A 15,553-nucleotide genomic window follows, 5' to 3' on the forward strand; every position below is an offset into this window, starting at 1 on the left:
ATTACTTTATGTAGTATATTGGCTGACCTTTGTTTTTCTATTATTGTTATTTGCCTACGCAACTATCTTAGCATCTATTCCTATTTTGGCATCTATTCCTATTTTATTTACGGTTGCACATGCCTCGGTACCGAGCAGGTCTTGAACCAGACACGGGGCCCTTTCGTGTCGTGAACAAACCTCCTGCGCCACCAATGCAAGTACACATTTATCGCTTCTCTTTGCGTATTTGACCGTGTCATTTTGGGATTTGGACCAAAAAAATAACTGCACCTCAGCGGGGAAGACAAATACGCCCGGAGAACAAGCATCTGTGTGTCTCTGCGGATAGTGTGGGGAGATAGAGGAGTGGTTGGGAGACAGATGGTTGTAGGTTCGATCCTGGTGCAGTGCGGTTGCTTTTGCAGTGTGTTTTGGGTGAAATCCAATGGGAAAAGACAAATATGGCCAAAGAACATAGCAGTTGGTTGGAACCGATGGCTCTGCCAGATACAAGGGTGGCAAAAGTAGTTGTTGGCTTATGCACCAGGTCACTGGTTCACATCCCAAGCCAGACAGTCATTACGACATCATGGAAGTCTTTTATTGTCTGAAAAAGTAAAGTAAGTAAGTAAGTAAGTTAAGTAGCATAAGTAAGTTAAGTAGCATAAGTAGCTTAAGTAGCATAAGTAGCATAAGTAAGTTAAAGTAGCATAAGTAAGTTAAAGTAGCATAAGTAAGTTAAGTAGCATAAGTAAGTTAAAGTAGCATAAGTAAGTTAAAGTAGCATAAGTAAGTTAAAGTAGCATAAGTAAGTTAAAGTAGCATAAGTAAGTTAAGTAGCATAAGTAAGTTAAAGTAGCATAAGTAAGTTAAAGTAGCTTAAGTAAGTTAAGTAGCATAAGTAGCTTAAGTAAGTTAAGTAGCATAAGTAGCCAGTCATCATCTACTTTCCCATAACCCCCTGGCTACATCTCTCCGAAACCACAGGTGGGGACTATGCCCCCACCACCACCTCCGCGGTGGCGCACTAGAGACTTAGATAGACGCGTGGGATTTGAACCCACTTAGTCCATGGCTGCAGGTTGCCTACGCTTGCTGACCCACGAATGCCACCACTACGCTACCGGTCTCTTTCGCATACAGAACACTTTTTCCCGTGTATTTAACTCTGCGATTGCATGTCAATGCCTCAAAACCTTTCGGTACTTATAAGGATCGAACTCCCAATCTCCGAGACTCCTGCCCTTCCTCTATCGACCTGAGCTATTCCACGCCACACTCTTCAATTGTTTTTGGTCGTATTTGACTCTGCGATTGCATGTCAAACCTCAAAACCTTTCAGTACTTATAAGGATCGAACCCGCAATCTCCGAGACTCCAGCCCTTCCTCCCTCGACCTGAGCTAATCGACGCCACACACATCATTTGTTTGTTGTTGTCGTATTTGACTCTGCAATTGCGCGTCAATCCTCAAAACCCATCTTCATTTATAAGGATCGAACATGCAACCTTCAGGGCTCTAGCCAGTTGGCCTTTACCTAGAGCTAATCGACCCAGCGCAGATGAAAGGTTTCTTGGTGTATTTGACTTCTTGTTTGGTTATCAGACCTTTAAAACACACAAACCCACAACTTCTTGCCTCCTAACCACTATTCTAACACCGAACACATCTGCCCTGAGACTTGAGTTATGTCTCTAGACGTTTTTGACTTTGTGATTCCATGTCAGGCCTCAAAACAGTCTGAACGTGAGAAGGATCGAACCTGAAAATGATGGGTTCAATCCTTGTGAGATACAGTGACATTTTAAAGTGCAAAGCTCTGCCAAACAGTAGAATATCCTTTCTGATCAAATAGCTGACAGAAGACCTGAGGTGCGTGTCTTTTGGTTTGATTAATATGAGGTGCAGTGCTTGTTGACGTCCAACATTCAAAATGAATAAGTCAAATCCACAAAGAGAACATGTCTCTATGTTTATGCATTGGTTGCACGATAGGTTTGTTCCCAACACAAAGAAGTGCCTGTGTCGGTTTCATAAACAAAAGGTTTGTGACTTTTTTCGACATGCTATACTATGACTGTTTTTTTAAATTTATCGACATACTAAACTGACTTTTTTTTTCTATTTTAAATGACTTTAATTTAGCATGGAGTACTTTTGCAAGAACATTTTATTGACTGTACTTTTCCTGATTGTGCCTATTTTCACTCGGATTAACATTACATTTAACAGTGTTTCTGCACATTTTATGATCCGGAGATTTACATAACATGGGCAAAAAAATCGATGAAAAAAAAAAAAAAAAAAAAGTACTTACTAATTTAAACTGAAGTTATAGAAAATCACTTTCCAAACGGATCAAGCCCTCTTTCCCCCCCCCCCCAACAGTTGAGAACTAGTTAATGTACGTCATTGTGACGTAGGGTTGGCTACACGGAAGTGGAACGTGACTATGCTAGCTAGCGCATTTCAGCTAGCTACTCACGTGATTCTCAACTTTTATGAATATTATACAAGCCTGTAACACACTGCAAAAGTCTACCAGCGAAACTTACTAAATGGTAAAGAGCACGTGCGGTGGGGTCGCGTGGCTGTTTGTTACGTGAACATGTCCTCGTGTTATCCCACACCCGTCTACTCCCATGCTGGACGAGGAGACTTCCGAGATGTTTACGAGCCGGCGGAAGACTCGTTCCTCTTGATTGACGCCCTGGAGAAAGACGCAGAGCTGCTGCAGCACATGAGGTCAGACAATTCCCCAAAATCCGTCATATATTTATTTTAACACTAGTTTTACATTTTCAGTTTTTTTTTTTTTAAATGTGCCGGTTTCCAGCCCGTGTGTGTGTTTGGAGGTGGGCAGCGGCTCAGGAGTGGTGTCCGCTTTTCTGGCATCGCTGGTTGGACCTTCCGCTCTATATCTGTGAGTTAAACACATTTTCCAAATGCATGGCAGAAAAGTTATTGGACACTCTTTAATATGCGTTTTCTATGCGTTTCTCGTGCAGTTGCACCGATGTGAATCCTGCAGCTGCGCAGTGCACAGCAAAGACAGCTTCCTGCAACAAGGCATCCCTGCAGCCTGTCATCACATCCTTGGTGACATTCAGACGTTTACATTTCAGCTATGCTTGTGCTCTAAGTGCGAGGATTTGAATTGTAAAGACCGCTTTCCTCACTCTCCTGTAGGTGGAGGGTCTTCTGCCCCGCTTAAGTGGGAAAGTGGATGTCCTCCTCTTCAACCCTCCCTATGTGGTCACGCCTTCAGAGGAGGTGGTTCAGCCCCGTGCAGCAGGTTGTCTTCATCTACTGATGAGGAGCAGTTCATCACTGTGCTTTTCTTCCAGGTCGGCAGCTCGGGTATCGAGGCCGCTTGGGCCGGCGGGGAGCGAGGGCGAGAGGTGACCGACAGATTTCTGCCGGTGGTAGCGCAGTTGCTCTCCAGTAAAGGCTTATTCTACCTCGTTACCATTGCTGAGAATGAGCCAGGTGAGTGGAATGATTGACACCGTGCAGGAAACATTCCGGACAGTTCACTGATTTTTCTTTTCTCACCAGAGGAGATCATCCGTTTTCTGGGCAAATGTGGCTTGAGGGGAGAGACGAGCATGTCGACTAGAGCTGGAAATGAGAGGCTGTCCGTCCTGCGCTTCCAAAGCAGCTAACGGTCACTTACAAGTCCCCTGAAAAAGATATCAGGAACTCTTTTCTGCCATTCGGGAGGCAGTATTGTCTGCAAGTAAGGACAAATGCAGAAAACTGTAAGTTTCACCTGACAGGAACTTTTTCTCATTAAAGCTGTAAAGAACAAGAACTTCTTTGGCAAATTTGTAAAAGAAAAAAAAAGCCACACAACATGACCCCACAGGTTTAATAATGTTTTCGTAACACAGACATTCATAAAGTCATAATTATACTAACCCATTCTGCCATTAAGTACAATCAACACTTTTATTATTTAGGTTAATTCCAGTGCAACTCATATTTTTATTTTTAACATTGGAATGTAATTTTGTTTCAAGTATGATGCTTCTTCACACAAAAAGTTGAAATGTTTCTATGTATGCTTGCAAGCTTTAAGCATCCCATTAAGAACTGGACATGACAATCAGAAGAACAAAACGGTTAATATCTTGACCTTTGTATTATATGAGAAGTAAACTGTTAATGTAAAGCTGAACTGGATGTGTAGCTTTTAACTCTGGGAATTGGACTTCCACGTGATGTGTCCGTCCTCTCGGAGCCGGACCGCGCCACTGGCCACCAGCTCCAGAGCGGCGGGGAAGGCCCGGTGCTCGGCCTCTCGGATTCTGTCGCACAGACTCTCCTCCGTGTCGCTGCCCAGCACGGACACCGCCTCCTGCGCGATGATGGCTCCTGCATCCACCTCTTCCTAAACACGGATGAACAAAAAAAATAAAATAAAATCAGGTATTGGGCTCTTTGTTGGCCGTCTGGTGTTTCTACAGTTTGGCATACTTACTGCTACAAAGTGGACCGTGCAGCCAGTCACCCGCACCCCCGCCTGCAGAGCCTGCTTCTGGGCATTCACCCCCTTGAATGAGGGTAGCAGGGATGGATGGATGTTCAGCAGCTTTCCTGTAAGAATAACAAATACCAAACAATGTAGAACACCTTCATATGACCCACCAAAATCATCATCATCATCATCTTATTTTATCCATACCGTTCCATTTCTTGACGAAGGTTCCCGTGAGGATCCTCATGAATCCAGCCAGACACACCAGCTCCACCCTGAATTCTTCCAGCACACGATCAATTGTCCCATCAAACTCCGCTCGGCTCCCGTACAGTTTGTGGTCCACCACCTACGTCGGGGTCAGACACACAAACTCCATAAACATCATTTAGGCTTTTATTGTATAGTCCTGACTCAGCCGAATCCCTCAATTAAATGCAGTCTTATCTAAACGAGCCCTTCCACTCCCGTTTTAAATATATATCCAAAATAAGATGGGTTTTGGTTTTGCAGAGATGCTGAATTTTACATGCATACTTTTGTCTCCATACAAAAAATAAACTCATTGTTATTCATATTTTCACCCGTGTCTGAATGCCAGCCAGCGAAGCTCTCTTCAGGCCCTGAACTCCAGGTCTGTTGGAGATGACCACCACGATCTCTGCAGAGCTGCATGGACGCTTGGCCTGCTCTATCAGTGCCTGCAAGTTGGTGCCTGGGACAAAAACACCAGAAGATTTTTTTAAGAAAGAAAGTCATCGGTTACTGTACAGAACGTTCCCAAAATGTTGAGGCTCTCCAATTCAATGCAATTCTTATTTCGAGAGCAAAATAAACTCACCTGTGCCAGAGATGAGAACAGCCACCCTGGTCCTCCTGTGTGGCGCGTTGCCGTCGCAACTGTTGTCGCTCTGCTCGACACCCAACTCTCCGCTGGGAGCGGGCCCTGCATTCTGCAGGCTGTGTTTCAGGTTGCGGACCACCACAGGTTCTGCCCCTGCACAAATAAACATATACAAAATCATTTTATGTCCATTTTATCAATTATATTGAAACCGTTTATTGCCTTTCCTCTCCAGTATCTCTCACCCTGGTGCTTGTGGGCCAACGAACCCACGATCCAGGCCTCTTCATGAGCTTGAAGCTGGTGTAGGACCCTCTGAGCATCCAGGGGGGAAACCACCAGCACTGCCCCCAGGCCACAGTTGAAGGTGCGGGCCATCTCCTCCTCGCTCAGACCCCCCTCCTTGTGGAGCCAGGAAAACACTGGAGGGACGCTCCATCGAGAGGCATCTGAGTCATGTCATAAACACCAAGTGTGAATATTAATGAGGGAGAGCTGTGGCCTTAAATAACCACAAAGTGACCTTTCCATTTTCCATGTTTACATCGACTTCATTGTGCACAGGGTCATCCCACTATAAAGATATTTGTACTGAAAACAGTCTTCATTCCTTTTTTGCGCCCTCTCACATTAGATCATCATAATAAAAAAAAAAGAATTGATATCCAAAATGCAGCTTTATCCAAAACACAAGCCACCTCCACACATTTTGCGTGCCTTCATCTCACCTAAGTCGACTGCCAGCTCTTGAGGCAGCACCCGAGGGATGTTCTCCAGAAGCCCCCCCCCTGTGATGTGAGCGTAGGCTTTGACGGCGCCGCTGCGAAGGATTGGCAGCAGCAGGCGGCTGTAGATCTTTGTCGGAGTCAGCAAAACCTCACCTGGAAGCAGAGTTACAGTCACATGGTGGGCATTAAAAAGGGTTAAACATTTCAGGCCTGCAACTAATAATTATCTTCGTAATCGATTAATCTGCTGAATACTTTCTCAACTAATTGTTATGGTCTGTAAAAACTGAAAAAACTCACAGAGAAGCAGAAACTAGAGAATTTGGCATCTTTGTTAAAAATGACTGAAAAGAATTTCATGGCTAAAAGATTATAATAAAACTGCTTCAGTGGCAACCAATTGGTTCGGCAAAACAAGTACAGACAAGACTGAGTCACACACACACACACACACACACACACACACACACACACACACACACACACACACACACACACACACACACACACACACACACACACACACACACACACACACACACACACACACACACACACACACACACGACTTGAAGGTGACTTACCGACAGTCTGTCCCGACCTGCCAAACAGAGCAGGGGAGCTGTAGCTGAGGTCGGCCCGCTCCAGGACTTTGCGGACCAGGCTGAAGCCGTTGCTGTGGACCCCAGAGGAGGCCAGACCTATCAGCAGGTCCCCCTCTACGATGTCCCCCAGCCTGGGCAGCAGAGCCCCGCGCTCCACCGCTCCAACACAGAACCCGGCCAGGTCGTACTCTCCTGGAGCGTAGACACCCGGCATTTCTGCCGTCTCACCACCTGGACATTAAAACACAGAGGACGTCAAGATACAGCACACTCAGCTCTACCGCCAAAGCAGGTAATATAGGACCACCAGAATACGAATAAACAGACTAATTATCTCATAAACATCCTCATCTCCTAACTCACCCAGTAGAGCGCAGCCGGACATCTCGCAGGCCTTAGCGATGCCGCCGACCACCGACGCGGCGATGTCCACGTCCAGGCTGCCGCAGGAGAAGTAGTCGAGGAAGAAAAGCGGCTCGGCGCCTTGAGCCAGCACATCGTTCACACACATGGCCACCAGGTCCTGACCCAGGCCGCCATGCTGCCCGCACGCCTGGGCAATCTGTGGAGACAGTTTTTGGGTAATTAAAGCAAAAAAAGTTAAACTGCAACAGAGAAGAGTTCCATCCTACTGCTGGTTTGACGTGCAATAGTCAAGTTAGGTTATTTGTGGGAAGTTTCGGCACCGTGACGGATTAAAACTTAAGGGCAAAATTCAAAAAACAACTCTAGACTCGCCAACAATGAGCTGAACCTGGTTCCAAGAGTTCATGAAAGAATCCTGGATCTTTCTCACTTTAAATGAAAGAAATTTGTATTCAGGGGTTTTAAGAAGCTTTTTAGTCGGTCTACAGATAAACAGAATCTCCCCTGCTGCTCCAATACGTCTAAGCCAAATCTGGATCAAATTTGAAATGGTTATTTCTTGGCTGATCTGGCATCTACCAAAGCCAAATTGGAGTGAGTCGAGGGTGTTAGTACTTTCCTTTGATTCTCATTTGTTCCAGGACTTTGAAATTACAGCAGGTGCCACATATTTTGCACAGTGACAATAAATTACAGCAAAGGTTTGCATTATGAGTATGACTCGAGGCAAACAGTAGACGTAAAGATAGACATCAGCTGGCAAATCTTCCATATTCTCCTCAAATAAACGAGATGAAGGAACTGAAGTCCCACCTTGAGTTTGGTCCCAACTCCGTCTGTCCCGGATACCAGGATCGGGTCGACAAAACCTGCTGCCTTCAGGTCAAACAGCCCAGCGAAGCCTCCCAGTTCTGCATTACACCCTGGAGGAAAACAAAAATACCAACTCCGGTCACTTCTTCTATTCTTTCCAATCTGACAGAGTTTGTATTAGAGCTATTGAATCTCTCCCAGCAAACACTATGAAAATGACAGCATTAACCACTACAATTACAAAAAATACAGCAAGAAAATGGTTTCAGTCAGCTGCTTAAAACAAGCGCTCAGACACACAAGCGATTAACGGCCTTATTTAAATTGCACCACAACGTATTTTCTTGCTCAGTCTTTGTTCATGAGAATGAAGTTACCAGCGCGGGACGTTGCCTTGGCCAGAGGCTTGATCATGTCCACCAGCTTGTTTCCAGCAGCGATGTCCACTCCGCTGTCCTTATAGGTCAGACCTCTGTCAGAGACACAGTGAAAGACCACTCACTCAGCTGGTCCCCCCCGGTGTTGGACCATGTTCACAGCTAAAGCTACAGTGAGGCTTAAATTTAAAGAAATACTAGGACACAAGTACATACAAATGAATGTTTATTATTCATGAAGTTCTACATGATATACAGTATAAAAATGAACTGGACTACAAAGTAAGAAAAAAGGAATGTGAACAAAAGCAATACAAAAGGGGATGTTTCGGTGGTTTAGTGCTTGTGTCTGAGCCTGTACCACTTTCACACACACCTGTGTTGGTTCAGGTGGGCGATGGCCCGGTGGCCGATGTCGCGGCGGTACACGGCACCAGGGAAGCCTACGGCCGCCGTGCCCCGATTGGCCGCCTGCAAGGCCGCCTCCAGGGACGGCCTGACCGCGGTGACGGTGAGGACCCGGCCGCCGCTGGAGACCACGCCTCCCTCCTTCAGAGCTGTGCCAGCGTGGAAAACCTGCACCCCCGACTCCTGGACCTGGGACAAGCCTGAGGATGAACACAGTTGACGCGACTTGAAAATACAAAAACAACATTTGACTCTAGACCAGTGGTTCCCAAACTTTTTCTGTCAAGCCCCCCTTTGAGGAACATTGTAATATATTTTCAAGTACCGTATTTTTCGGACTATAAGGCGCACTTAAAATCCTTAAATTTTCTCAAAAATTGACAGTGCGCCTTATAATCCAGCGCGCCTTATGTATGGTTACTTGTTGTGCTTATTGATCGATTTTATGTGGTACAATGCGCTCAAAAATCTGTCAAAATGTGTAAGTACGACTTTGGTAAGCAACGAAGCCGCTCCGCTCAATGGATATTCGGAGCATTACGGTACGCTGTGTCACTACCTGATCGGCCCCATAACAGGATCGGTCGCAACTGTCGTCCGAGCTTTAAGCTGGAATCATCACTGAACAGCCAAGTACCGATAACGGCAACAAGACTGACTCGGATAATGACGAGAGGGATTCGGGCATTCTTGATGCCGAAATCGCACAGCTGTTTCACTCAGACACTGAAGATGAAGAATTCGATGGATTTGTGGAAGAGGAATGAATCGATAAGTGAGTGTATTTTTCTGTACCGGTATTTGTTGTTACAACTGAGTTGAATAAAGTTTGATTTACCGTACTGTGTTGTTTTGCTTAATGCGCCTTATAATCCGGTGCGCCTTATGTGTGAACATAGACACGTTAATTCACAGTGCGCCTTATAATCCGGTGCGCCTTATAGTCCGAAAAATACGGTAAAATTAACTTCAAATGTTAAAATTGAAGTTAGAAACAGTGCAACAACTTACATTTCCCCATTTAACAGGTTATTCAAACTGAGTTAGTGTGCAAGAAAATAAAATGGTGCTCGCACCATTATATTGTTTTACCGGCATGCACGCATTCTTTTTTGTTTTCTACGATAATAAACTGAATTTGAATACTAGTGTACATTGATATTTTACACATCAAACAATGAATAGACAAAATAAGCTGCATTTATAGATTCCATTTCTGCTCCTACATAAAAAAAAAAATGCACATTTAGTGGAAGAAAAACAAACCACTCGCAACAGAAATTTTGGCACGGGTTTAATTTGCATTGTGTAATTTGAGCTGGAATCAAAGTGCTGTGCTGGAGTGTCATGCGTGCGTACCTGTGATCTCTACTCCTTTCTTGTAGGAGCCGGGGTAACCGGCGCTGGCCATCACCACAGTGACTGCAGAGCTGTCCTGGTGCCACACGGGGGCGTTGGAGACCAGTTTGCCTTTCACGGTGTTCAAGATCACTTCATACAGGTCGCTCTTCAGGAGGGGCAGCAGCACCTGAACGAGTGACGGTACATATTTGATGTTTATTTTAAGAGAAAATCCACTGATGGTCAAAGAAGTCAAAAGTCAAAAGGAACCCACCTGACACTCCGGATCTCCAAAGCGACAGTTGAACTCGAGGACCTTTATTCCCTGCTTGGTCAACATCAGCCCTGCATACAGCACACCTGGAAATAAAAGACCCAGGCTATATTTCATTAACGTGAAACTGCAACCAGAAGAAAGGCTGCAGGGGAGCTCTCTGGACTGTAGTGCAGACAGAACACGAGCACTTGCCCACGTAAGGAGTTCCCTCCTCCCTCATCCCGTCCACAGTCTTCTGAAGGACCGTCTCTCTGATCTGCTGCAGCAGCTCCTGGCTCACCTGCACAGGATCGAGAGACACGAGCGGCTTTAAAAGAGGGCCGCACACAAGTGGAACGCTCTCATCGTTCTAAAAAGAGTACCAGAAGAGAACCAGGCTGGGAGGCAGAGGAAGCGTGTACCTGAGGGGTGGGGCAGTAGGCCCCCATGCCGCCGGTGTTGGGCCCCAGGTCGCCGTCCTGCAGCCTCTTGTGATCCTGCGCTGGAGGCATCGCAGACACAGCGGAGCCGTCAGTGAAGCACAGACACTACAAAACGAGGGGGAGAAAGAAGGGTTAACGTCCTGTCAATTTTCCTATAATTTATACAGAACGGTACATTTGGTTCAATTCTGTTATGGATTTCACTAAAAAGCTTCAACTCACCGAAACTTCCTCTCCCTCTAGCAGCTCCTCAACCACCACAGTGTCTCCTGCAGATCCGAAGGCTCGGTCCTGCAATGCACAGCGTCACAGAAACACATTAAACATGTCAAGTGCATGCATCAACTTTTACAACAACCGATTGCTGGCTAGAAATAATATCCACTGCAGAGTTTCATTACCATGTAGAAACTCCAGCCAACACAAGAAGGTGGTTTGAATCCACACAGACCGGCAAATTCTGTTCTAGTGGGACTGATCTGTGGTCAGCTGACAGATCTCTCAATGTGTGACTGACGGATGACGACGGTGGACTTTACTACACTCACTTCAGTAAAACATTTTGCCACATACTGCAGGACATTTCTTTCCACTCCTGGCTAATATAACTGCCAAGATGAGCGACCACAGAGACGACGGTTTTATACCTTCATGATGTCCATCACAGCCCGACAGGCCTCGTCCTGGTCTCCGGCCACGATGACTCCCTTCCCTGCTGCCAGCCCGCTGGCCTTCACCACCAGCGCCGGGAAGTTGGCCCTGGAGACCCCCAAACAATGAAATGATCTCAGTAATGTGAACATCTTTTCACAGAAAACACATCTGGAACAGATGCTGCAACTCTGATATGAGCGTTCTTTTGCGTGTGGACCATTTAACATTCGCAGTGCACGATATTGTTGAATGGATGAAGGCTGGAGGAATATGGCTGCTGCTATTCTGCCCAAGATGGTTTTTCATGAACAAAGAAATGATGTTCCAAGAATAGAGAGGACTTTTTGTTTTCCGCCTGGAAGAGTTGCAACTCTTGTGTTGGATTGTGTGAGGGTGCAGTCATCACATCTTAGATCAATAACTCATGAAACCACCTGAGGAACAAAACCTCAAGAGGAGAGATCTTGTTCCATCACAGTGCAACTTTTGTGTGTTTAAAGGCTCTGAAAACAAAACGAAAAGAAGTGTCTCTGTATGCTTTGATCAACAGACACGTTGTCTCCGTCTACTGTACTGACGTGCGGATGTAGTTGCAGGCCTCCTGGGGGTCGGTGAAGGAGCCATAGCGGGCCGTGGGGATGCCGTGGCGCTCCATGAAGGCCTTGGAGAAGCTTTTGCTGGCCTCCAACTGGGCGGCTTTGGCAGACGGGCCGAAACAGGGCACTCCTGCCGCCGTCAGGTCGTCTACAATACCTGGAAGAGACGGTCAAGTTCAGGGAAAGACGCTACGGCGAGGAGACGACAGTTCATACGATGGAGCTCACTCACCCGCCGCCAGTGGCACCTCAGGTCCGACCACAACCAGCCCCACATGGTGATCCTTACAGAACTGAGCCAGGATGGCGTGGTTACTCACCGATACCTCTGCATGGAGAGAGCGAGCAGAGGGATCATTTACACTCTTCACTGTCATTATTTAATCAGTGCATTAATTAACACACATTTCTATGTGAACGTTCTTCCTTTCATCTTACATTTATATTGTATTTATTTAAACACAAAGCAGACAAAGCAGTTATGAGTGAAATAAATATAAGATGACTTATTCTTTATGGGGGGAACCTGAGGTGTAAGGAAGAAATTTATGTTGTATTATTCTAGAGTTTAAAATAATAAAAGTGAATAAAAAGAAATGCCCCTATACAATGTAATACCTGTTGTAATCTCTAACAAAATCTGAAATGGAACTATTACAATTTGCCATTAATTTGTGGTTACGTGTCAGATGTTACCTTTGGACAGAGCCACCATGCGGTTTCTCCCCGTCTCCAAACTTTATGCTAAGCTATGCTAAGAAGCAGTAGCTTCTCATCTATTTCTCAGCAGGAGAGGCAATAAGCGTACATTTCAAATTGCCAAACCATTCTTTTAAGTAATTGTTAAAGCAAACAAGTCATGAAATTCAATGGTTCCAGCTCTTAAAATGTGAATATTTACTGGCTTTTTGTAGTTATTACATTACATTACAGTCATTTAGCAGACGCTTTTATCCAAAGCGACTTACAATAAGTGCATTCAATATTGGTAATCAAAAGAACTACTAGTCACCAGAAGTCATAAGTACATCTACTTTTCCAAACAAGCATCTAAGAGCATGAAGCAGAGCATAACTCAGAGTCTTTGAGTTTTAAAAAAGGTAATGAACAAAATGTCTCTGGGTTTTAAACTTTTGTCCGATTTGAACATGTGAACTCTGGAAAATTTGTGACAAGGATTATTATTTTTTTTTATAATTTCTGACATTTTAAAGATCACACAGTTCATTCATTAATGGAGAGAAAACAGGCAGATTAAGCAGTGATCAAAATAAATCATTAATGTTTTGTTCCCTTTCTTGTACAATGCACCGCATTTTGTAACGAGCTTCAAGGTGCAACTAATGTTTTTGGCCCCATTTTGTTTGTATTTTAGAAAAGGAGTACACTACTCTAAAGAGTTAGGCGTCGGCGTTTACCAGAGTTGCGGATCTTCCCACAGCTGGCCGTGCCGGCATTCCCCGGGGCCACCAGGACTTGCTGAATCTGCGGCGATTGAGCCAGCTTCCAGGCCAGCGCATGCTCCCGTCCACCACCGCCGACCACCAGCACCGTCTCTGCCATGGCGCCTGAGCGACGAGAAAAGAAGAGACCCCGGCATTTAGCGTCGCACTGAAACCCTCCACACAGTCGCAGCACTTTTTTTTCTGGAGAGCAGCCAGCGCTTCTCACTCGCCCTTTAAACAGTTCCTAAAGTAGCCGTTTAATTGCATGCAAAGCTTGACCTATAACAAAAGGGGTTCCCTAAGCTGCGACGAAGCGGTGACCTTTTCCGAGGCCCGGGGTCTTACATTATCGTGTAATGCCACGGTAACACGGATCCAATCAACTGGAACAAAAACACAAGTCAACAATTAAAAAAGGCATGGTCTGCAGGCAAGGCCCAATCACCAGCAGCTGAGAACAGGGACTCGTTTACATGGAAAAACAAAAGCCACCATCAGGTTGATGTACAGTTAACTATTCACCGTCTCCTTCAGCTAGTGTTTCTATTATTTGCACATATGAGGGATAGACCGTGCTGGTTTTAGAATTAAAACAGGAGGCATTCAAATACCTTTTTCTTATTTACCGATGATGTTTGCAACCATCTAAAGTGTGATTCAATAATCAAGGATTCCACACAGAACGGTTCTTATCTCAGAGTGTCACACAATATAAATCCACTCAACAGAAACTCACATTTAAATCAATGTCGTCTCATCAGTGGGATACAATCCGAAGGATCTGACTGTTCTGGGGATTGTATTGTTGTCCTGACAACCCATTACATTACCCAAAATGGAATTTTAGAAAAAGCAATTCTAACTTAATGACTACAAGGATATGTAATTTTACATTCAAAACAGACAAAAAGACCCGGACTCCAACAAGCAGACGTCAAACCAGCCCATTCTGCAGTGACCCGGGGATTGTGTAATGGCACGGTCCACTATAGTAAAGACCTGCATGTGAATTAAAAGTCATTAAAAGTCACTTTGGATACAAGCGGCTAACGTAATGTCGGCAATCAGCCTTGAACACGACTGGAAGCAGACTCAGTACAAAGGGTTGAGTGTTGCACAGCGAGGACACATGCTCCTCCACAATGAGTCAAATCACAGGCTTTGATTGAAATCACTCGGCTCACGTGACTCACATGTCAGGGAGCAAATCAAAAGCATGAGTCCAACAATGCCGGATATATTTATAAACAATGATATACGGCTATTAGGTGCCGGCCAATGGTAATTGTAGCACTTTCTTTTCATATAACTGTGCTCCACTGCAATTTGACTACTCTGCAATCAACTCAAATTAATTTGACTTTCACTTTAAAAACTTTCGCTCACAGCATGCATCATCAATGCGCCTGCACATGCTTATATAAACGGTACATTCACTCTGCAGTTCAGCAGGGTGAATGGCGTCTACATCCTGAAGCAATCTATTCCAGTATCTGAAGGTTAGCATTCAATTAATCACTCCAACTAACATTAACGCTTTTTTTTAAGTAGGAGTAAGATGCATTTGTTGTGCTGTTGCATGAAAACAATGACTTGAACTTTTTTTTTTCAGCAACATAAATCACTATTGAAACGAACATCTCGCAAGCTGCTTTGATACTCACCTGTGTGTGCGTTAGGGTCTCTGTGAAGCAGGAAGTAGTCGGAGCCCAGTTCAGGACAGCAGTCACAAGTCTCCTCTGCTTTCAGCCTGCGGACTGTGGATGTAAACTACGTTATCTCACGCCACACACACCACGTGGAACCAATAGAGCTGATGAGGAGCGTGCGCAGACAAGCGCTACGCAAAGTTAGTTAGAAGTGCTAAATAGCGCAGAAACAGTTTGGTTTCCTGCTTCGTTCACGTGTGTCTTACCTTTATCTGCTGCCCAAACTCTGTTTTTGGCAAGTTTCGGCAGCGGGTTCGGATTTTTCAACTTCCTCTGCGTTTAACAGTCGAGTGCATCATGGGAATTGTAGTCAATTTGCAATGGCGGTTGTCGTGCCAAACGATGAGTCCAACAGAGCGGCCCACATCTCCACCTCGCTTTCAAAATAAATTCATGTTTTTCTTGTTGTTCATTTCCTCCTGTGGCACAACTGTATTTAAAATATATATTTAATTTATTTACATAAAAATAAGCTACTGTCATCACAGGCCTCCACTGCCTTTCA

General features: G+C 45.0%; 2 protein-coding genes across 3 annotated transcripts; one reads left to right on the forward strand and one right to left on the reverse strand.

Moving 5' to 3' along the window:
- The first annotated feature begins 1,082 nt into the window (after window positions 1-1,082).
- Window positions 1,083-5,632, forward strand: LOC137878950 (methyltransferase N6AMT1-like). Of its 2 annotated transcripts, XR_011103670.1 has the most exons (7): window positions 1,083-2,728; window positions 2,820-2,906; window positions 2,992-3,082; window positions 3,173-3,256; window positions 3,331-3,472; window positions 3,542-3,744; window positions 5,543-5,632. XR_011103670.1 is itself a non-coding variant. In XM_068719484.1 (6 exons), the coding sequence occupies exons 1-6, from the start codon at window positions 2,592-2,594 to the stop codon at window positions 3,646-3,648; spliced, it is 648 nt and encodes a 215-aa protein (XP_068575585.1). In that variant the 5' UTR covers window positions 1,083-2,591; the 3' UTR covers window positions 3,649-4,424. The 2 variants fall into 2 exon arrangements, 1 of the variants encoding a protein (XP_068575585.1); XM_068719484.1 differs by lacking the exon at window positions 5,543-5,632 and having other exon boundaries at window positions 3,542-4,424.
- gart (phosphoribosylglycinamide formyltransferase) lies at window positions 3,841-15,459 on the reverse strand. Its single transcript, XM_068719476.1, has 23 exons — window positions 15,255-15,459; window positions 15,004-15,096; window positions 13,313-13,462; window positions 12,127-12,222; window positions 11,877-12,051; window positions 11,292-11,403; window positions 10,867-10,935; window positions 10,624-10,749; window positions 10,415-10,502; window positions 10,220-10,305; window positions 9,964-10,132; window positions 8,573-8,804; window positions 8,197-8,291; window positions 7,820-7,929; window positions 7,004-7,202; window positions 6,620-6,871; window positions 6,036-6,188; window positions 5,553-5,756; window positions 5,305-5,460; window positions 5,048-5,178; window positions 4,671-4,812; window positions 4,467-4,582; window positions 3,841-4,376 (listed from the first exon to the last, which is right to left on the reverse strand). Exons 3-23 carry the CDS (start codon window positions 13,455-13,457, stop codon window positions 4,179-4,181), a joined length of 3,054 nt encoding a protein of 1,017 aa, XP_068575577.1. The 5' UTR covers window positions 13,458-13,462; window positions 15,004-15,096; window positions 15,255-15,459; the 3' UTR covers window positions 3,841-4,178.
- Window positions 15,460-15,553: the final 94 nt, after the last annotated feature.

Source organism: Cebidichthys violaceus, unplaced genomic scaffold (genome assembly GCF_023349555.1).
Source record: "Cebidichthys violaceus isolate CVI_PGR_0920_01 unplaced genomic scaffold, fCebVio1.0.p SCAF_24, whole genome shotgun sequence".
NCBI classification, from domain to species: domain Eukaryota; kingdom Metazoa; phylum Chordata; class Actinopteri; order Perciformes; family Stichaeidae; genus Cebidichthys; species Cebidichthys violaceus.

What these genes read in the sequence shown, in the direction of transcription:
- gart (XM_068719476.1), bottom strand. Translation starts at nt 13,457, where the DNA reads ATGGCAGAGACGGTGCTGGTGGTCGGCGGTGGTGGACGGGAGCATGCG. An exon ending in CCTACTGCCCCACCCCTCAG is followed by an intron (nt 10,503 to 10,623) that starts GTACACGCTTCC and finishes GATCCTGTGCAG; the next exon opens with GTGAGCCAGGAGCTGCTGCA. An exon ending in GTTGGCCCACAAGCACCAGG is followed by an intron (nt 5,461 to 5,552) that starts GTGAGAGATACT and finishes TTATTTGTGCAG; the next exon opens with GGGCAGAACCTGTGGTGGTC.
- LOC137878950 (XM_068719484.1), top strand. Translation starts at nt 2,592, where the DNA reads ATGTCCTCGTGTTATCCCACACCCGTCTACTCCCATGCTGGACGAGGA. An exon ending in AGCCTGTCATCACATCCTTG is followed by an intron (nt 3,083 to 3,172) that starts GTGACATTCAGA and finishes ACTCTCCTGTAG; the next exon opens with GTGGAGGGTCTTCTGCCCCG. An exon ending in TGGTCACGCCTTCAGAGGAG is followed by an intron (nt 3,257 to 3,330) that starts GTGGTTCAGCCC and finishes CTTTTCTTCCAG; the next exon opens with GTCGGCAGCTCGGGTATCGA.